Raw genomic sequence first — 21,843 nt, forward strand, 5'->3', positions numbered from 1 at the left:
GTAAAAGTTGCTAGTGTAGATCTGGGTGAAGATTATGATCTGGACTGTCACTTCCGGAAAAATCCCAGATTTTTACTTCTCTCACACAACAGAAAATACACATAGTAGCTCTGCATCCATAATAATGCTAAGCGCATCGGTCAAGTTTTATTTATCATTTCAATTCCACAAGACATTCTAGGAATTATGTGTCAAATTGTTACTCTTAGCCTCATACTTCTCACCATCACCAGGTGTAGGCATATAATAGCCACACAAATGCACTACTTTCTATTAATCCATTAGTATAGACTTTAATTGCAGAAAATGACTTAACTGTATGACTGGCTCAGACCAATGAATAAATGCAATCAATGTCATTTTGTTTCCACTACAGATCCAATCAAGACTGGAACGTATAGCAGCTGTGAAGCCCAGTAATGAATTTTTGAGTCAGTAGCAAAGAATGATGAGTTTTCATATGTACTGCACTCCTGTGTACGACACAAAGCTGTTGTAGAACACTCTTATACAAGAAACATCAGGACAGTTCATGTCCGAGTAGAAACTGGGCAAAAAGTAACTACTTACAAAAAGCAGCATGTATATTACATTCATTAGGATAATTTTCAGAATTTTTCATTGTGTTCATGCCCATGAAATCATGCCCTTACCATGACTGAAAGCTCACTTTAATAATCATTGGCATTTAATACTAGATATTGAAGTAGACAGAAACAAAAATGTAACCTTTCAAATACTGCTCTCTAATAGAATAATCAGGGTAATACCCAATGTTACAAATCTTTCTAAAGACACTGCAGTTACAGTAGATGGATTGTGAAACACATGCAGTGTAAAAGGTCAGTGAAAGCTTTTCTATAGAAAAATTTCCTGGATAGAGTCTCACCCTGATAGTTACAAAAAAAATATATTTTTTTTGTAACTAACATGGAATTAGTTCCTCCCCCCCAAAAAGAAAAAAAAAATCAATTTCATAGAATTACTGATTCCCCCCCCCCCCCCCCCGAAGTATTCTGATTAATTTTTGAGTTGGTTCTCTTGTACAGAGAGTACTTGTCACCCTAACAGTGTGGTTTAAGTCTTTGGTTTGCATAAATATTGGTTTTGAAAAGTATTTAGCTTTAAAGGAGGGAGGCTACCACCAGAAGCTCTCATTTCTTTTAAGATTACTTTGGTCATTAGCTCAGCCGCTATTTAAATGTTAGCTGTCCTAAAGGAATTTCTCTAGTCTTTGGAAACTAAAGACTGGAACCCAAAACTAATTTTAGTGCCTATAATTAGATAAGACAATTCTGCCTTGGTAAACTCATTTCAACCACAATAATTAAAAGTGGAACTAAACTATAAACGCTATTAGCTTTATTCAGAGTACCAACCCTTTTTCTTTACAGAACAGTGTTACAAAAATAAAGACATTCATATTTCCATCCATGTTACTGTTCAATTTTATATTTTGAAAAATGGAGTTTTTGAATTAGATTATGGAGATTTTTTTTCCTGAATGTACTATATGTAATTTAAATCCATATCCTTCCAGTGATCAGACTGATACATGATTGCAGAAATGCTGAATGAAGGATACTTTCATCTCAGAGAAAATGACTAGTTTTATGCCTTCAGTTCTCATGTAAAGAATTAGTTTTTAGTAAAGACAATTAGAAAAATACTTACATTATAGATTAGCATTATCCCATTACTTTAAAATAGTAAATTATATCCATACTGTAAGGCTTTGAGAAATTAACTGTTTTATCTTCCATTCTTTTTCTCCTTTTCTAGTACTTTATATTCATCCAGCACAGCATAACCAGTCTCTTTTGCAGTTTTCTTCACTATAGCTTTGATACCAATATTGTCAATGTTAAATGCTGTCACACCAACATTGATTGCAGAATTCATAGCGTTGTCTGTAGCATGGCCTGCATCATCCCCATACCTTTAAAAAAATTAATTTGTAGATTTGAAAATACATTTTAAATTTTAATACAAGCGAAGTCATCTGTACATTCAATTTTCCTTATGCACAAACCCTTGCTCCCCACAGCTGGATGTAAATCTGTTTCAGTATGGGGTCTTCACAAGTGTACAGCTACTATGGAAAGTGTACAGCTATAATGGATTGTACTAATTCACCCCTCTTGAAATCTTCACTCCCAAAGCAAGAGTTTATGCATAGCACAAAGAAAATGAAAGAACCCAGATCAAGTTTGATCAGACTGAGTTTAAATATTTAAACACTGAAATTAAAAATTTCTAAAATTCATATTATGGCTGCTAATCTGTCACAAGGCTTATTAATTCCATAACTTTCTTTTCAAGTGTCAGAATACCAACTACTGCTCTTTTCTTTTCCTCCAGGAGTTCGGTGTAAATGGTATTGGGGGGATGAAAAATCTGTCTGTCCCGCTACAGGTATGAGTAAAGGAAATGAGATTAATTGGAGACAGAACAATGGGAAGAGAGAGAAGTTCTACTAGTTGGGAAGCCTCAGTCACTAGTGTCCTGGTATCAGAACATTCTGGCAAATGGAGGTATTAGTCCAACATACTCAAATATAAAAGTCTCAGTCCTGGGCTGTGTTCCAGCCTCTTACACTACTTCTATAGCGTAAGGGGGCAGATAAGCAACCAGATCTCCCCATTTAGGAATTTCTCCAGCAATATAGGGCCAGCATAACACATCCTTATATTGGACTAGCACAGGGGAATGGCCAGAGCACTCAGCAATCCAGCTATTCCAAGTTGCCACACAACCCCTTGGGATGCATTGTAGCCATGCATAAATAAGAACAGGCCAGAAATAGTCTTGGTGATCCCAGAACCCCAGCAGTGCTAAACAACCTTTGCTCTACCATCTGGGCTGAGCCTCCTGCAAGGCCCAGCTCAGAGTCAAGGCCATAATTTTTTTTGTTGCATTAGGTAGTCCAGTGTCTGAAAGTTCTAGGATTTTTTTTTTTTTTTAAAAGGGTGGAGGTAATTATCTTGAGAACCAAAGTCTGGGTCCTTATCTCATACTAGAAGAGCAGCCTTGGCTACTGAGGGGGCTGAACCAAGTAATGAAACTAAATGAGGAAAACTCATTTTTATTTAATATTCTCCATAGATAGAGTAGCAGCCTTAATCATGATTATGGTCTAAATTTGCAGATCAAAGAATTAGTTGACAGCAAAAGAGTAGTAAATATTTGCCAGTTTGATTAGTTATTTCCACCCTTGATACACTAAATACATCACTGCAACAGGTAGCTGCACTGCTTATGGCACATACAATGCCAAAGTATAGAGTCAATTTAGCTTTCTTCTTAAGCCCTATATACAAGATTTGATAAACTGATTCTTCACCCCAGCTCAAAATCTTACAATGCCTCAACTGAGAGGGCTTTTGTTTTTAAATGTGTCAAGATGCACTCAGATACTATAATGAAGGACACCTATATAAGAACCTTAGTAGTTAGAGGCCACTTACTTCACTTGCACCCAAACAGAGCAAGTAGTTCCGCAGCACTTGTAGCTTGGTGGAAACCTGACAGTGTTCCTTTAATGTTGTTCATTATGCTGATTTTTACAGTTGTCTTATAGAAAAGACACAGCTCTGCCACCTAAACCAAAACCAGCTTAAGAAGATCTCTTGTAGGATTTTAAATCATGTTTGGATAGAGCCAAATGCAAGTGATGGGGGGGGCAATCCTCAGTTATCAAATACTGTAAGTTTTAGTTAACTGCAAAATTTAGTTACTTATTGCTTGTCACTCTTAGTGGCTGTTGATAGCTGATCTCCATGTTTCCTATTTTTATATCTAAAATAAAAAAATATGATTTTAAATGGCAGCAGAGTACAAATACAGCTCCTCCAGCCACTTCCTATTAGAAATAAGTATGACAGTCCATTAGGAGGAGCAAGGTACCATTAAACAGCCAGATAACAGTGATGCAGTTTTGATAGTCAGACTGTTCTAAAAATGACATATGGAACACACACAATAAAAGCCCTGATGAGACTGATGATTACTCCCATCTTTAAGCAGGTTTCTCAGACATGCCCAATCTGTAGATCTGCAAATAGCAATATCTGCTAATATTTCAACCAAAGCTCTTGCAGATATTTATAAACAAATTACTTCATCCTACAGGGTGGGGAGTCCAGAAAAGCTCATTTAAAAAAAAAAAAACGTATCTAAGGTAAAAGACTAAGGATTTTCTTTCCATGCCACCTGCAGGCATTCTGCCCAGCCTACCATAAGCCTTAATGGATTTCTTGTAGCTGCCTATAAAAGGCCCATCACCAACCTGCTTGCTGTCTCCCCAAAATGCATTCCAGGAGTACATTCACAGCCTCCAGTTTGAAATGCACCACCACAGAACTTGGACTTTTCACCAGTGACCTCTACTCTATATTGTTTGTCTACTCACCTGCTTCTTTGTGCTCTGATTTTTGCATTTACATGTACCACTTTTACCTGGCTGCTGCTAGATCTGTCACTGACTCCATTGTTACCCAAGTGCCTTTACTGAACCTCCCATTTCTGATCATGCCTAGTGTATTGTTTTCTAGATCACCACCTGCACCCTTTCAATCATCTCCCCATTTGTAATTTTCTCATCTCTTCAGATGATCTCTACCATCTTCCTATCACCATAGTACCACATGCTCCTAAATCCCCCTATCCTCCCCCCTGCTTACTTGTCTCTGGCAACATCTGTATTTATGTCCACCCTAACTTTAAACACTCTGCTCAATATTTGTACTGCTAAGGCCTATGTTTTAAGTTTCCTTCCTTAACTCCCCTTTTCTGTCGTCCTTTGCACATACTTCTAGCTGAAACTCCTTCCTTGTAAACCAGATTCTCATCTTCATCTGAACTTTTGTTAAACTTTGGTAAACCAAAGCAGCGAAGACTGAACTAGAATTAGAAGTAATTCAAAAGTTAGTATTTTAGCTAGACACAGGGTTTTGTTTTTTATTTAAAAAAACCCCACCAATGTTGATATACACATCAAAATCTGAATGGGATTTTACCTACATCTCTCAAAGTTGTACTAATTTAGACCACAGAGCTTAAAAAAAAATTTTTTTTATCTATATCTATATCTATCAATCCACTAGGGCAGCGTTTTTCAAAATTTGGGTACAGGATCATGGCATGTCAGGCACTATATGTTGGCCATTGTTCAGACATAATCCTAGTTTATAGTAGGAGGCAAACCAGTCATCAAGCAGATAAAAATGTAACTTACTTGTGCTGGACAGTGTGAACAGTCTCCGTTGAAACACTATTAGCAATGCATTTTGCTGCACTTTCCAAACCTTGCCATACTGTTGAAAACCCTATAAATATAATCAGACAGTTTATTTTAAGACAAAGCATTGCAAAGTGAAAGAATTATGTAGCTTACAACATTTAGATTTTTTTTTTTTACCTTGAACTCCACTTGCTGCTACAACCATGGCACCATCAAAAGTGGACTTTCCATCTTTGTCTTTCTTAAGCGACTCAGGAACCAATTTGCTCCCATGCTTCTTCACATGTGGGGCTAACTCTTTTCCAATACTGCTTGCTATTGAACACACCCCTTCAACTAACACACAGAAAAAAAGTATTCAGATTGAGTCTGAAAGTTCTTGTTAAATGGAGGGGGGGGGGAAAATGTTTGGTTCACTGAATTAAAAATTCTATTAAAAAAATCTAAAAAGTTATTGCAATTTTATTCCATTCATGAGAATGACAGGCTTCTAAATTCATATTTAGGCACCTAAATAAAAGTGGCCTGATTTTCAGAGATGCTAGCAGCCCCAGCTCCCATTAAAAGAGGAAGGATGATCTTGTGGTTAAGGCACTGGACTTGAAATCAAGATCTAGGTTAAATTTTTTAGTTCCGTCATAGGGCAGGTCTACACTTACCACTTATGTTGATAACTTACATCGCTCAGGGGTGTGAAAAAGCCACTCCTCCTGAGTGACACAAGTTAACCGATCTTAGCACCAGTGTGCACAGTGCTACGTCAGCAGGAGACGCTCTCCTATCAACATAGCAATCACCTTGTGGAGGTGGAGTAGTTATGCTGCCAGAGAGCGGTCTTCACCAGACAGTGCAGCTGCGCCAGTGGAGTGCTTCTAGTGTGGACTAGTCCAGAAACTCAGTCTGGGGCAAATCTCTGCGACTCAGTCTCCTATCTGTAAATTGGGGATAATCCCTCCTTGCCTTTTTTCTGCCTTGTATAAATGGAAGCAAGCTGGTCAGGAAGGCACATATTGTCTCTTACTTTAACTCCTCCACGTGACTCTGTAATACCCAACTCACTGGGTCCTAATTGTGATTGGGGCCTATAGGCACTACCATAATAACGCAGATAATAAGAGAATGAAGTCAGACACTGGGGCTGCTCAGCACCTCTGAAGACAAAGACATTTCAATAGCAGTGGCCAAGTATGAATTCAAAGCCTAATTTTAAGCCCCCGAGGTTTGGAAGAAAAAATAAAACCACACCCCCCACACACACGCACACCACTCTATATCAGTACCTCTGTATTTTGATACTTGTAGAGATTGAAAAGAGGAGTTCAGCTAGAACCTTTAAATGCTATCACTAACAAATAAAACCAGCTACTTTTGGAACCAAAAGGTAACAGTCAGTTTTAGCCATTTAATTCAATATGGAGATTCCAATCTAACATTAAGATTGCAGAAATGCATGACATCAGAGTAATATGCTTGATCTTTGGATTTAGGAAAAAACAAAGAACCTTGTTCTCTAAAAGGCCAAATACAGTATGATACTTCGGGGCTAATTCTGATCTCACACTAATGATAACTACGTGATCTATAAAGGAGGTCAGTCCAGTAACTAGATGAGTTAATGAACTTCAGAAACCCAAGAAACGGTGTGTTTGCAGTCTGCACATTCAATGCAACATCTTTTTTCAGATTTCAGATGCAGAACATCTTACCCAAAAAACGGCTGACTTTTACAGCTCCTCCAGTAGCTTGTTTTGCTACATGAAGCCCCTTTGCTACAGTTGGACTGACTTCCAAAGGTTTTTCTTCTGGTTGAATGTGTTCTCGCAATTTGGAAGCTCCTTTGTGGATTGCTTTGCCAGTATATTCTGCTCCCTTGACCAAACCCCAACTCAACCAGGATGCTCCTTCAAAACAAAAATAATTAGCTTATGATGTGTAGTATTTACAGACTGGACTTGTGGCAGTATTTTCTCCTCCCTCCTGGTAACATACCTAAATTGCAAATGGCAGCTGTACTTCCTCAGTCAGGTGCCAATATGAATGAATTTCTACAACTCTTTCTGTTTTCCCCCAATCACCACATTATCTCCAACTTGTCCGATTTCAGTCAGACCTAGCTAACCCTCATCCAAGCCTCAATTTCATATAAACTCTGCTCCAGCAGGGTCAAGTGTGATAGACAGAGAGCTGGGCATCATTAGCATTCTGGATACAATGCAATCCATATCTCTTCATTAACCCTCCTGCTAGCGTCTCTCAGACAAATTTATTCTTCTGTCACTTCATATCTGGAGTACAGAACCCTTACAGAATGCTTATTTTTAAAGAAAAAATAATCAGATGCCCATTTTCTAACATAATTATAAAGGACTAAAACAGTTCAATTTCAGTGGCTTGAATCATTCGGGGCTAGATCCACAAAGGGATTTAGGCACTTAAGTCCAACATTTCGATTCTCAGAACCCTTACTCAGATGCCATCTAACCCTGTAGGTATCTAAGTTTCTGCTGATAAAGTCCTAGGTGCCTACATTTCTGCTGATTGTGGGTATGCACACAACTGTCTAAATCCTGACACCAAGTGCCTAACTCATGGTGGGATCTCAGATTAGGTGTTCCCCACCAATCTCACCTCAGAGACAGTCTGAGGGCATTGCAAATTAAATTCCAATTCAGCAGTCTCTTGTTGGAGTCTGTTTTGAAGTTTTTTTTGTTGAATTGCCACTTTTAGGACTGTAACCTTCAGTGACCAAAGAGACTGAAGTGTTCTGCGACTGGTTTTTGAATGTTATAATTCTTGTGACGTCACACCACACAACAGAACCACTAACCCAGGAACCTATCCTTGCAACAAAGCCCATTGCCAACTCTGTCCACATATCTATTCAGGGGACACCATCATATGGTTTAATCACATCAGCCACGCTATCAGAGGCTCATTCACCTGCACATCTACCAATGTGATATGTGCCAGCAATGCCCCTCTGCCATGTACATTGGTCAAACTGGACAGTCTCTACATAAAAGAATCAATGGACACAAATCAGATGTCAAGAATTAGAACATTCAAAAACCAGTTGGAGAACACTTCAATCTCTCTGGTCACTCGATTACAGACCTGAGGGTGGTTATCCTTCAACAAAAAACTTCAAAAACAGACTCCAATGAGAGACTGCTGAATTGGAATTAATTTGCAAACTGGATACAATTAACTTAGGCTTGAATAGAGACTGGGAGTGGATGGGTCATTACACAAAATAAAAACTATTTCTCCAGTTTATTCCCCCCTCCCCCCTCGATCTTCCTCAGACATTTTTGTCCACTGCTGGAAATGGCCCACCTTGATCACTACAAAAGGTTTTTCCCCCCAGCTCTCGTGCTGGTAATAGTTCACCTTACCTGATCACTCTCATTACAGTGTGTATGGTAACACCCATTGTTTCATGTTCTCCGTGTATATAAAAGTCTCCCCACTATATTTTCCACTGAAGTGAGCTGTAGCTCACGAAAGCTTATGCTCAAATAAATTTGTTAATCTCTAAGGTGCCACAAGTACTCCTTTTCTTTTAACTCCCTTTGGTGAGCTTGGCTGAGGTCATACTTCTCTCCTAAATATTTACTATTGGCTAGTTCAGGTGGCTCCCCCACTCTGTGCTATTATAGTGAATCCCATTTTTAAGCATCTAACTCTCCCCATGCATTGTACAGGAAATCTGGGTGCCTTACTGAAGGCTATGGATTCAGCTAGGTGGCTGGGTGCCTAAAGTCATCTTTGTGGATCTAGTCCCCCTACGCTCAGCCCCCCAAAATGTTCATCAGCAATGATGCCTTTAGATCAAAATATAGTGTTTAATCACTGCTGGCAGGACAATTAAACATAATCCCCGATACTGGCAGTACCTGACAAGATTCCATGAGCTACTTTCTCACTCCACTCAGGTAACTCTCTTTTTCTCTCTCCTCCGTCAGGCTCTGGTTGGATGCATACAGTCTGGGCCAGGTTAATCACATCACCTGAAGCTTCCAAAGGCTAAGTGATGAAATATACATTCATGAAAATGAAGTGTTTAGCAAGCTAACAAGTTATCCTATTTAGGGAGTTTAGATAGTCCCCATTAACCATCATAGTGGAGATCAAGGTATTTAGGTGTTAGTCACTTAGGCTTTATAACATTGAGTGGAGTTAGGAGCCAAAGCCTCATTTTCAAAAGTGACTTAGGCTCCTACATCCTGTTGCCCTTTTGAGATTTAGGCATTACAACACTGAGCAGGGCAACATCTAAATATCTTTAAAAACCTGGGATTAAGTTCCCTGTTTCTGAGGTAAATTAGCAGAGAATGGATGACACAAACAAGAGATTGTGACTTTTTCACAGCAATTTTGTTTTAGAAACTTCTCTAACAAGCATTTTAGAACAAAAATTGTAGACTTCCTTGGTCTAGTTAGAGTGGAAATTTACTTACAAACAGGAGTGTTTGGTCAATTAACATAGCTGAGAACTCTTGGGGGGGGAGGGAAGGGGTTAATGTAAGAAAAAAAATACAAGCATGTCCATCTTTACATTTTATTTTTTAAGAGGGAAGACCACGCTTTGCTGCTGTTCAGTATGGGAGCTGAAGCCCCATCTGTTCTAATTTTGCCCAGAGAGTCCAGCTGCAACAACAGAATACAGCTTTGCTGGGAATTTGCTCTTTTTTGTCTCCTCCCAAATTTATAAATAAAAGGACATTTATTCACTCCATGTGCTGCTGGAGCTTTTACAGACTGGTACAGCCAGGAACACTATGAAGTGGTGCACGATGCTGCCTTCTCTTCAGGCCAAGGGGGGCTGCTTTACCTGCCTTCATCTCTAACATTCTAAAGCCTTTGGATTAGGCTGCAACATTTGTCAATCACTCAGAGGCAATACCAGACTGGGTACTGTTTTTCATAAAGCAACTTTGTTGCAATTAATATGATTTTATATATAGTATACAATGGACTTTACTTTAGCTAAAGAGGGCAGAAAAAATTAAGGTGAGTTTTAACAATACTTAAATTCCAACAGTAAATACTACTAGTACAAGTTAAATACCAGGAGGGTCAAAGTAATTGATATAGCTGAAAAGAGGATTGGTTAAAGTTCTAAAAGAAAAAAAAAAAAAAGATTTGTCTAGGACCAATGGAAAAGAATGGTTATAATTACCATCTAGGAACACATATCAAATAAGGGACAAAAATACAAAACAAAATACTACTAGACAGGAGAATCTGAGGAAGTGTATTTCAATAAATACTTTCAGAAAATAAAGTCAAATGGGGAAATGGAACAGGACTATTACAGTATGAGAAAGGTGAACAGAGAGGAATTCCAAAAAAATAGATGAGCTCTCTCTTAGTTTTCTGTTCAACAATCAGATACACTATACAACATACTACCGGAAGATAAACACTGCAACATAATCCGTATGATTTGCATGCAGAGATTCACCTCCAGTATTGCTCTACTATTCTGATGTCAGTGTTTTTAGTATATTAGTCACAACTCCAAGAAAATGACCAGTTATTGTTTGATAACAGTATAGGATCACATTCTTGAGTGCATACACCATTGGTGGGCCACAGGTTGCCCACCACTGGGGTACACTGTCTTGTATATACACAATTAAAATACCATTGTTAGATAAAAACCCTTTACACATACAGCTGGACCCAGGTAAGTTATTTTATGGTTTGTATCATCGACTAATTCTCTAGGCTTTAAGCTCCTTAAGTGAGTCATAATAAAAGCAAAAATAGATTGTTTTGCAACGTATAGTAAAACTCATGTAATTTTGTTAGACGTGACATTATATAGAGTTGCTAATTATGTCCTCATCAGTACTGTATTAAAAAAAAATAGATTAGCTAAATTGTTAGCATTCAGGAGCCAACAAACAAGGCTCTGTAATGCTTCTCCCTCCTACCCCCCCATAAATGCCACTAAAAGTTTAAAAGATTCTAGAAATCAACATCTAAAATTAGACAAGGCAGTGTGATCGTTTATATTGGATTTGATAAAACACTTTAAAATAGTCTTAAAAGTTGGCTACCAACATAGAAGAACTTTAAAGATAAATGCTCTTCAAAAAAAAAAAAAAAAGCTTCACAGTCAAATCCTATTTCAGCATATTGCTGAGAATTCTTGAAATTGAAAGGTTTCAGAGTAGCAACCGTGTTCGTCTGTATTCACAAAAAGAAAAGGAGTACTTGTAGCACCTTAGAGACTAACAAATTTGAGCATAAGCTTTCGTGAGCTCATCTGATGAAGTGAGCTGTAGCTCACGAAAGCTTATGCTCAAAAAAATCTGTTAGTCTCTAAAGGTGCCACAAGTACTCCTTTTCTTTTTGTGAAATTGAAAAGCAGTGTCTCCTAAATGTAAGAAATAACTTAGAACTTTGTGATAGCTCATAAGTATGATCAGTCATTACAGAAAGCCAAGAAATACAACTTTTCCATGTTATTATAACACTACAATAGTCTCACGTGGACTCTCTCAACAAACATTAGGGGACTTGGTTAGTAGAAAGAGGAAGGGAGAAAGTATTTTACAAGGTCAGGGAATGGGATTTACTGATCATGGACACTGATAAAAATACTGCTGGCAAATACTAAAAATATATGGTATTCACTATATATTGTTGTGTATTAAATCAAGACCAGCAGCTTATGAAGCATTTTAAAAAGTGGGGGGGGGAGGGAAGAGGAAGAGAAAAGGTTTTACTTTCCTAATAAATTCTGTACTGACCATTTGCAATTCAGATTAAATTATTGAATCCAAATGTACATATTATTCCAAGAGGATGTATCCCTTCATGAATCTGCCTACATCTCAGATGTGTCTCTTGCTGTGTTTCCCTTTTGGTCCTCTGTTCCATGATTTACGCCAGGCTTCATGTCCCATTTGTCTCTTTCCCAACCCTTTCCCATGCATTTCTCTATGTTGCTCCCTATGGAAAGAATACTCTCACAATTTGCCAAGCCAACTACTACACACCTACTACTTGTGTCACAGAAGTAGTGACTTTCTAATTAAAAAGATGAAAAAGTCAGTGTTTTGTTGCATTTTACCTTTTAAATCATCCTCCCATGTTTTGAATGTCATTGTTAGATCACAAGCTCTTCAGAACAGGGACTGACTATTTCTCTGTATAGTAACTCCTCACTTAATGTTGTAGTTATGTTCCTGAAAAATGCGACTAAACGAAATGTTAAGCAAATCTAATTTCCCCATAAGAAAAGGTGTAAATTGGGGGAATTAGGTTCCAGGGAAATTTTTTTTGCCAGGAAAAAAAAAAGATTTTTATTTAACAGTACACAGCAATGATTGTGAAGCTTGGTTGAGGTGATGGAGTCAGAGGGTGGGATATTTCCCAGGAAATGCCTTACTGCTAAATGATGAACTAGCACTTGGCTGAGCCCTCAAGGGTTAACACATTGTTGTTAAATGTAACCTCACACTCTACAAGGCAACAGGAATGGAGGGAGTAGACAGCATGGCAGAGAGAGACGTGCGTGTGCACATGCGCACACACAGTGTGTGAGAGAGACAAGCATTGCCCTTTTAATTACACTGATCTCACTCTAAGTACATTGCCTTTTTAATTAGATCAGCAAGTTGAGACAGCAGCTACTGCCAGCAAGTTCCCTCCATCCTGTACCCTGTCATGTCTCCCCTGCTCTATGGCGATGGGAGGCAGGGGGACATCCTGAACATTAGCATCCTCCCCCCCTCCCCCGCACAGCAAGCAGGAGGCTCCCAGGAGCAGCTCCGAGGCAGAGGGCAGGAGTAGCACATAGTGGTGGGGGGGGGGGGGGAGGAGGGACATCTGAACTGCCAGGCAGCTGATAGCCTGCTGGGCGGCTGCCGGTCCACCCTGGTTCCGAGCCCCCAACAGCTCGCTCCAACGAGCTGCTCTTCCTGCAAGCAGTGGACAAAGCAGGCAGCTGCCAAACAACGCATTGTAAGGGAGCATTGTGCAACTTTAAATGAGAATGTTCTCTAACTGATCAGCAAAAACACAAAACATTAACCAGGACAAGGTGAAGCGAGGAGTTACAGTATTGCACCATGCTAAGCATATTGTAGTCAGTAAATATGAATACTTTCCAGAGCAAAAAACAATTTGATAACATTTTGAGTTCGACATTTGGCAGCTTGTTCTACCAATATTAGAACCTTTATAGAAATACTTGTTGGAAGGCTGACATTTTGAGAAAAATTAAACTACCGTAAATGGGGTTCTACATAGATTCCCTCAATTATGTGTTCTATTTCCTCTTCCTTAATTGTGATATTTTTAATCAGTTAAATCATATTTCTTTCAAATTCCTAAAGTATTTCCCCACTCATCCTCTTCTCCAGTAGTCCTTTGCATTCATGCAGGCTGACTCACTGTCAGCACTAAACAAGTAATAATCCACAGCAGAACCTTGGGAATTTCCCCCATTTTAAACTCCTTCCACAGCCACTCATTGTTGCCAGCATCCTTCCATCAAATGTTGTTGAGATGGTATTCAGTGCTATCATGTAATCACAAGCAGACTGACTACAGAATGTGGCTGGGATGTTTTCTTAACTAGAAGGAACCCCCCCTCCCCCCCCAAGGGGTAAGCGCTGCAGCATTTCAAAGCCCTTTTAAATTAAGGGGCAAGAGCAGGAATTCACCTTTGCATTTCCCTAGTGGCAGAGCACACCACTACCACAGAAGCCCGTTTATAGTGTTTAAAACTGTCAAAGTTACACTTGTTACTCAATGACAATTTGCATCTTTTATCATTGGTTTAAAACCACTACCCTAGAATTTACCTGGACTCAGAGGTCAGACATCTGTTTTAATATATCCTCATAATGTTCTCTGTCAGCTGCTGTGAGTTCTGAAGATAAGATCCCATTAGGGAATAGAATTGACACCTGCATCATCATATCAGGGCAAATTAATAGATTCATGGAATTTTAAGGCCATTAAAGGACCACTATGAACAGCTAGTCTGAACTCCTGCATAACACAGACCACAGAATTTCACCAAGTAATTCCTGTATTGGACAAAATTATTTTTCCTTGCTAAGTAATGCTTCAATCCTGCAATGCTTTGCATACAGGATCCTGTGCCAACATAGTGCTACACTGAGGTTAACAGGATTTTATATTGGCCAAGGGGGCTACCTGCACATAAAACACTGCAGGTCTGGGTCTTTCATGAACACTACTGAGCTTGAGTTTGGGTGGTAAAAGAAGAAGAGCATATCTTTTAGAAAAGCAACCAGTCTTGATTTACAGCCTTTAAGCAATGATGGATTTACCACTTTGAGAAGCTGTTCCAATGCTTAATTATCCTCCTTGTTAAGAATTTTCATCTTATTTTGAATTAAAATTTTTCTAACTTCAACTTCCAGCCACTGGATCTTGTTATTCCTTTGACTGCTAAGTTAAAGAGTCTTCTAATATCTGAGATCTTTTCCCTGTGTAGGTGCTTATAGATGGTCAAATGACCTCTTACCCTTTTCTGCAGTAAGCTAAGTAGATTCAGCTCTTTAAAACTCTGTTTAAGCATGCTTTCCAGCTCTCTAATAATTTTTGAAGTTCTACTTGAACTGTTTTTAATATCTTTTTTAAAAATGTAAACCAAAGTGGACACAGTAGTCAAGCAATGATCTCACCAGTGCTGCACGCAGAGATAATAGCGTCCTTCTACTCAATATTTCCCTGGAGAATCATATTAGCCTTTTTTGGGAATTCACATTCAGTTGAGTATTTTCCTTCAAGTCACTACTTTCCATGATCTAATCCCCCATCCTTAAATACTGCCTACAATAGTTGTTTCTAAAGGTCTGACCTTTGTATTTGGCTGTATTAAAATGCATATTACTCTACCCAGCTTACAGAAGAGAGTGATCTGGATCACTTGGTAAGACCCCAAAGTTATGCCTGTTATGCAGTTACAAATTTGTTGTATCTTTTACTGTTGGTTTAAAACCTTTGTCCTAGAATTTACCTGGACTCTGAGGTTAGACATCTGTTTTAACAGATCTTCAAAAAGCTCTCTGTCAGCTGCTGGGAGTTCTGAAGATAGCACTACTCCCACATGGGATCCTGGCACCTGCGACATCAAATCAGGGAACATGTAGACTCCAGTATTACAGCACAGAACAGGAGATTGGTTGCACATTAGAGGATATAGCCAGTCACAAACCTGAAAAGTGACAAATTGTTTAATTTATACAAATTAATGTATCATGCTTTTTCAATAAGCCCAAAGTAATGTCAGTTGAAGGATCTGTACAGATTAACATCAGATGCCAAAGTTCCCACGTAGCTTTATTTAAAAAGCCTCAAATGATCCTGAAATGTGTATTGCTGGGATACATCATTCTCAATAGACTGCCACCAAAGTTAAAGAAGGAACAAATAAAATTCATTTACTAAGACACAGGAAACCCAGCTTCAGCAGTAGAGGGAGCCCAATACCAAGCAGGTGCTGGATTTACAGTCCCTATGCCATTCTGCTCCACTCAGAGCAGGTTTACACGACAGTGTAAAGAGGCTGCTAATGAGCTGTCTAGAGCTTCCAGTGCTGCTATCACTTGTGGAGCTGAACCAATGGTGGGAATACTTCCCCCTTGTAGACAAGGATAAGAAGATCCAAACAAACACTCTCTCAAAAGAAGAGACTGAAGTTGGAAGCCAGGCTGGAAAAACAGTACTAAAAATGTATGCAAGGACAGTGCTGCACTGGCAAGAAGATGGACTAGATAACCTAAAATGTCTGTTCCATCCCTAGTTTACATAAGTAGGTTGGACATACACCACAAATTCAGAACTGTGCAGCGGTTCTCCAAATAAACCATACTGACATGTTCAGCTAGAAAGTTAAATACTTAAGTCCATTTTAAACTGACCCTTTATATACAGATGCAATTACTGGCAATAGATCATTCAATAGGTCAAATTTATCTGAGGAAAGGGAAAACAAATTCTATAAGATCAGAAAGTGTTAAAAGCCAACCCATTCCAAAAAAGCAATCCATTGAAACATTTGGTGTTCTGGAACTCTCAGACAGATACAAGAGCTATTTCTTCACAGACACAACAATATGTTTTAGTGGCATCTATGCCTACAATAAATGTAGCTAGCGAAGGAGTAGTTCTCTGTACAGTTCTTTCACAGTAACACAAGAGAAGCAGGTTTTGGCTCAGAAGTGCCAGAGCCAAAATGGCTCAGATTACAAAGTTCTAGCACATATACAAAAATTGCTAACAGACACAATGTATTCTAAAAGTTAAACACTCCAACTGTTACCTGAAGAAATGCTGGGGGACGATTCTGGGCCATTGCACCATCAGTGTCCAAGAACTTCACAATGCGCAGGTATCCAGGATATGAAGGAGCACTAACCTGCCCATCAGGAGTCACAAAGAATATCTGTACTCCTTGGAGAATCAGGATCAATTCATCTGCATCTACTCCTAGACTTTCAAGGGGAGGCGGCTGAGTACATTTTGTGTAGTAGTCTTCGCCAACTGATGAAAACTCCCCAGAGTCTGTACCATAAGATACACTATAGTGTCCATCAGTAGCATGAGGAGTATACACAGGAGGAGCTTCATGTGGTAGAGAGAGTGCTTTTGGAGATGAAGGACTCATAGCTGGAAGTTGCCCTTTGCTTGTCATTGCAACATTTTCATTTGCTGCAGGAGACCCAGATGGTGGAATCAGAGAATTAGGTGCAGGGGGCCTTGCTGGCTTTTCATTAGTGGGAATCACTGGGTATAACTTGGGCACCTCTAGAGGCACATTCATTGTGGTGGCATTAGTTTGCAAAGCCAGGGTATTTTGTTCTAGAATATTCAGTCGAGTTCTAACATTTTGTAAAGTCTCTTGCATCTTTTGCTGCATTTGTCTGGCAGAGTCCCACTGGGATCCTGTGTATTCAGGACCTTGTGATGGAATGTTAACTCCTCTAAGCAAGTGGTCAAGTCCTTGCTTGTAGTAGTTCCTTGCTTCTTCCTTTTGACCCAATTCATCTGTATTCAGGCCTTTATTGACAAACATAAAGGCTTTCTTGAATTCTTCTTTAATAGCTTTAATGTTTTCATCTTCTAGAATAGCAGGATCCTGTTCTTGTTCCATTACTGCAAATTGAAACATAGTGTTAGCATGACTAAGTGTAGGCATACCTTCCTGATCCTTATAAGCATGCAGTAAGAACTGTTTGCAGTCAATTAAGAGACACTTCTTATAAGAAGAAACTTGTTTTTGTTCAAGCCAGTATAATAAATTTTACAAGAGCACTCTAAATCATCTTAGCTCCAAAGTATCTATGCATGGTGCAAAGTCTGATCTGTTCTTTTACCCATTTCTGCTTAACCTTTGGGTTAGAAAATAAGATTCCAGCTCATTAAGGACTCTCACCCTGTATTAATCAGATCTGATTAATCCAAAATGAGGAGCTTACACCACAGAGGTGTTTACTTCTTAAAGAGAGAAAAGCTGCTGAAAGGGTTTATGTTCCAGAATATTGTATAATGACTGAAGTGTATTTCCAATAGATATATATGCACAGACCCTCCATTACTAAAATATTAGGATGGTTCCCTATCTTCATTTAGGTCAACTCAGCACTTCTTAATAAGTGCAGAAAGATACAAAAACAACGAAGTGCAACTCAAAACAGAATGCAACACTATATATTGCAGCTATTGTTCAAAATGTGTTCTCTAAAACTATAATTTCTCTTGCTGATAGGTTTAGCATACAGACAAATATGGTTTATTTTCTAAACAGAAGTTTTTATGTGTCCAATTCTCATATAACATTCTGGACAACATCAATTTGTTCATTTTGTACTTCACATTAAAATGTTTGTTTATACTATAACTAGACCCTCAGTTTTTACACTAATCAACAGTTTAAGTTAGTTAATGTGGGACTTTGCACGCTGCTGCGCACCCTCGTCATCTAGGGAACTCAAAGATTTGGAGGGTTCTGATGGGTTTCAGTTCCTGCAATTGTAAATAGCCTATGTCAATTATTACTTGTCTAAAAATTAAGCACCAGGAGAGAGCACCGACTCCAGATACTACATTTCGGCGTCTTAAAAAGCCTTAACAGAAGCAACAAGCAGGAGTTTTTTAAATTAAAAATTTGGATTTTTATTTAAAAAAATTTATTTTAATAAGACAAAAACTTATTTAAAATTAAATTTGAATTGACAGCAACTTACATGAAGGCCTACACTCACTCTACTTTATTAAATACTTTAAAGACATAAAAAAATATGAGCTGAATTAATGAGCCCTCCTCATAAAGTTTAGTGAGTTAGACTATTTTTAAAGTAGAACAGATCAGGAAAGAACATTTAACTTTTGAGGTCAAGCTTTATAAATATGGCACTAAAAGTCACCTATTTCATTTTCATTCTTTATAATGGAGGAAAAATTGGTCTTTACCTTTTTCCAAAAGACAGTCTTTCAGTTTCTGTTGTACTTTTGGGTTAATTACTTTTATTTTCAGTTTTGCAGACTATTCATCAGTCATCTAGCATTCTTCAGAGTGTAGCCTCTCCTGTAAATTTCAACAATTAGAGATTAAATGAAGTTACCAGATTTTTCCTAACCAACAAAATGCTATTTTTGTGCTTCAGCTGAATTTGGATGGAAAATGGAATTCAATTAGACACAAATCATGAATAAAAAGTTCATTATCTAGTAAATAACCAATAACAGATGCACCATCTTAATATAATGAAAAAAATATAGACATAAGAATCTAAATTAAGCTATATAATTGCTTAAATAAATGTATACAGTTGTAGTTAACGAATATAGTCGTTCTTTATGTTACCTTTGAAGCCAAGAGCTTAGTAAATTTCAAAAAAGTTTTAGCCTATTCTATGACTGAGAACATCCAGTATTATATTAGACAGAACATAAGATGCAATTACATTAGGCAGATAGTTAATAAGGGATTTAAACCCTCATGTTTCAAGGTATAAACCAATCACTAACTGATGGACTAGGAAAATTTTCTTCCTGTGGGCAGGTTAAAGTTTAACAGTCCATTGCACGATTTCTTTCAGCTTCCTCTGAAGCATCTAATACTAGACACTGTCAGGGATTGGATTGATGGGTATGGTAATTCCTATGATTCTATAAATACAACCTTAAGGCTTCTGATATAATTGACACCTGACAGTTTACAAACTGACTCATGCCTAAATAATTTATTTACACCACCTCCCTCCCAACCCATATATTGCACCCAAGCAACATGATGACTAATACACCCCTTTGTGTCCTACTACTCCTCTTCTCCAGGCTTTTCCCATGCTGTACCATTATCTGGAATTCTCTCCTGACCCCAATGGGCCATAGCTCCACCCTTTCCTCCCAATTCCTCCTCAAAACGTACTATTTCTAGGAGGCTTTTAAATCCTAGTCCATTTGGGATTTCCTTAAAAAGGGGGGAAAAAATTAAAAACCATAGAACCAATAATGATATGACTCACTTCACTTCATTTGCACTGCCTTTAGTAGGACCCACACCCCCATTGCCTACATGTTGTCTATTTAGAAAGTAAACTATGAGCCCAATATAAAAAATTGGGATCAAATTTGGTGGTCATCATGGAAAAAAAAAAAAAGAAGAGTTACAGAACAATCATCATTAATATTCTCTCTTTCATTAGTAGCAAGTCTGACAGATAGATATGAACCATTCCCACTCCAAACTGCAAAGCAGATTAAAAAAACAGAAACAAAAAAAAGCCACCCAAAACAAAGTGATTTTCAAAATCAAACCATTCTGAGAAACACTCTCATTCTAGAGAAACTATGAAGCTATAGCTCATTTTAGTTAATGTACTGTATTTCAGTGAAATATTCTATTCAATCAGTGTCAGTTTGATGTTTTTCAGAGCTATATTTAAACACAGCTTATACAGACCTTAGATTTCTAATCATCTCTATGGTTCAATGCAACCCACTACAAATATACCCCCAACACTTACATGAGGTAGATCAATTTTATTATTCCCATTATTACTAAAGCAGTAGCGGATACAGCCAAGTTTTCAGAAGTGTTCACTAATTTTTGGGTACCCGGCTTTGGCTTGGCTTTCTGCAGTCTAGAGAAATCACAGTCTCCTGGGGACACTTAGGAGAAGAGTCTGGCAAAGTCACTTAAGCCAAAACAAGGGATCAGTATTGGAGGGGAATTTAAGACTTGTGCTGCGCACGTAAAACTGCAAGATTGTTTTCCCTAAAACGACTGTTTATGCTGGTAAGAATTTCCAAATGATACAGGTACTTTTAAACATGTCCGTTGTATTTACAGACTTTTTGGGAATGGGTGACAAAGCTAAAAGTGAGCCCGTGTGAACAAACAGAACCTGCAGAACTTCAAAAAAAGAAAAGGAGGACTTGTGGCACCTTAGAGACTAACAAATTTATTAGAGCATAAGCTTTCGTGAGCTACAGCTCACTTCATCGGATTTTGTTAGTCTCTAAGGTGCCACAAGTACTCCTTTTCTTTTTGCAAATACAGACTAACACGGCTGCTACTCTGAAACCAGAACTTCAAAGTTACTTTAAAATTTTCCTGTACTCCGGGGCGTCTTTATATATAGTCTGGTTTTATTAACTTTTTGTTCTGCCTTTCAAGTCAATAAAAACGTTGGCAACGTCAGTTAATAAAGCGGCTTGCAGATTTGTTTTGGGGGGCATGGGGTACAGAAATGTGAACCGAACGCCCCCCCCCCCGGGGAGACTCAGGTACCACTTTGTCGTTCTGATGTTTATAAAATAGGGCGACCACCGCCCCAAGTCTCTGGGCGGGTCTACCACTCCCAAAGTTCATCCGTGGGGACGGGGGCTGGCAGGAGGCGTGACAAGCCGGCAGGCGGGAGCTGGCCCGTGACTACAAGGGCACCTAGGGGCTTCCAACTCCAGCCTCACCAATGGGGGGGGGGGGGCGACCCCCAGCTCCACGGGGGTCTCGGCTAGAAACCGCCTCCCACAAATGCCGGGTCTGCCCAGGGATGAGACCCCACAGCTGACAGAGAACCACACGGGGGGGTGAGGGGGGGAGCTGACACCCCACCAGCCCCACAACACAAGGGAGTCCCCCTAGCCAGACACGGGGGGGGGGGAGCCCCTTCACCCCGCTCCCACCCGCAGGCGGGCTCGCCCCTGGCCCAGCCGAACCCAGGCCCGCCCGCCCCCGGCACTCACGGGACTGGAGCCGCCCGCCGGCAAGCTGCTCCCTCTGCGCCAGTGCCTCCGCGACCCCAGCTGCCCTGGGAAACACGTCACCGCCTGTCAGCGCTTCCCGTCCCTCGCGCGGAGGCTTTCGGGCGCGCCCTCTGCAGGCGCTGCGCCCCCCTCCCCCCAGCCCGGAGCGAGGCTGCGCGGGCCCGGGCGGTCGCGAGGGTGGTCGCCGCCGGGGTGGGGCAGGCGAGCGCGGGCTGCGGCGTGCCCATGTTGTCGTCTGGCGCACGACGTCGCACCGCTCTGTGACATCATCACTGCATCACAACCGCAGGGCGGGGGGAAAAGAACAGGAGGACCTGTGGCACCTTAGAGAC

The 21,843-nt window shown here is 39.6% G+C and overlaps 1 protein-coding gene across 3 annotated transcripts; it reads right to left on the bottom strand.

Annotated features, from left to right (window-relative positions):
• Positions 1-1,500: 1,500 nt before the first annotated feature.
• On the bottom strand, positions 1,501-21,798 carry SPART (spartin). Of its 3 annotated transcripts, XM_038398329.2 has the most exons (10): positions 21,491-21,697; positions 18,710-18,824; positions 16,560-17,392; positions 15,255-15,452; positions 9,139-9,268; positions 6,949-7,143; positions 5,420-5,578; positions 5,237-5,327; positions 3,738-3,798; positions 1,735-1,939 (listed from the first exon to the last, which is right to left on the bottom strand). In XM_038398329.2, the coding sequence occupies exons 3-9, from the start codon at positions 17,388-17,390 to the stop codon at positions 3,738-3,740; spliced, it is 1,665 nt and encodes a 554-aa protein (XP_038254257.1). In that variant the 5' UTR covers positions 17,391-17,392; positions 18,710-18,824; positions 21,491-21,697; the 3' UTR covers positions 1,735-1,939. The 3 variants fall into 3 exon arrangements, with proteins under 3 accessions (XP_038254246.1, XP_043360341.1, XP_038254257.1); XM_038398318.2 differs by lacking the exon at positions 3,738-3,798 and having other exon boundaries at positions 1,501-1,939; positions 21,491-21,798; XM_043504406.1 differs by lacking the exons at positions 3,738-3,798; positions 21,491-21,697 and adding an exon at positions 20,360-20,462 and having other exon boundaries at positions 1,501-1,939.
• Positions 21,799-21,843: the final 45 nt, after the last annotated feature.

The sequence above is a fragment of the Dermochelys coriacea genome, chromosome 1, assembly GCF_009764565.3.
Source record: "Dermochelys coriacea isolate rDerCor1 chromosome 1, rDerCor1.pri.v4, whole genome shotgun sequence".
Classification (NCBI taxonomy): Eukaryota; Metazoa; Chordata; order Testudines; family Dermochelyidae; genus Dermochelys; species Dermochelys coriacea.

What these genes read in the sequence shown, in the direction of transcription:
- SPART (XM_038398318.2), bottom strand. Translation starts at nt 17,390, where the DNA reads ATGGAACAAGAACAGGATCCTGCTATTCTAGAAGATGAAAACATTAAA. An exon ending in GTCCCCCAGCATTTCTTCAG is followed by an intron (nt 15,453 to 16,559) that starts GTAACAGTTGGA and finishes GTCACTTTTCAG; the next exon opens with GTTTGTGACTGGCTATATCC. An exon ending in AGCTCATGGAATCTTGTCAG is followed by an intron (nt 7,144 to 9,138) that starts GTACTGCCAGTA and finishes TTTGTTTTGAAG; the next exon opens with GAGCATCCTGGTTGAGTTGG.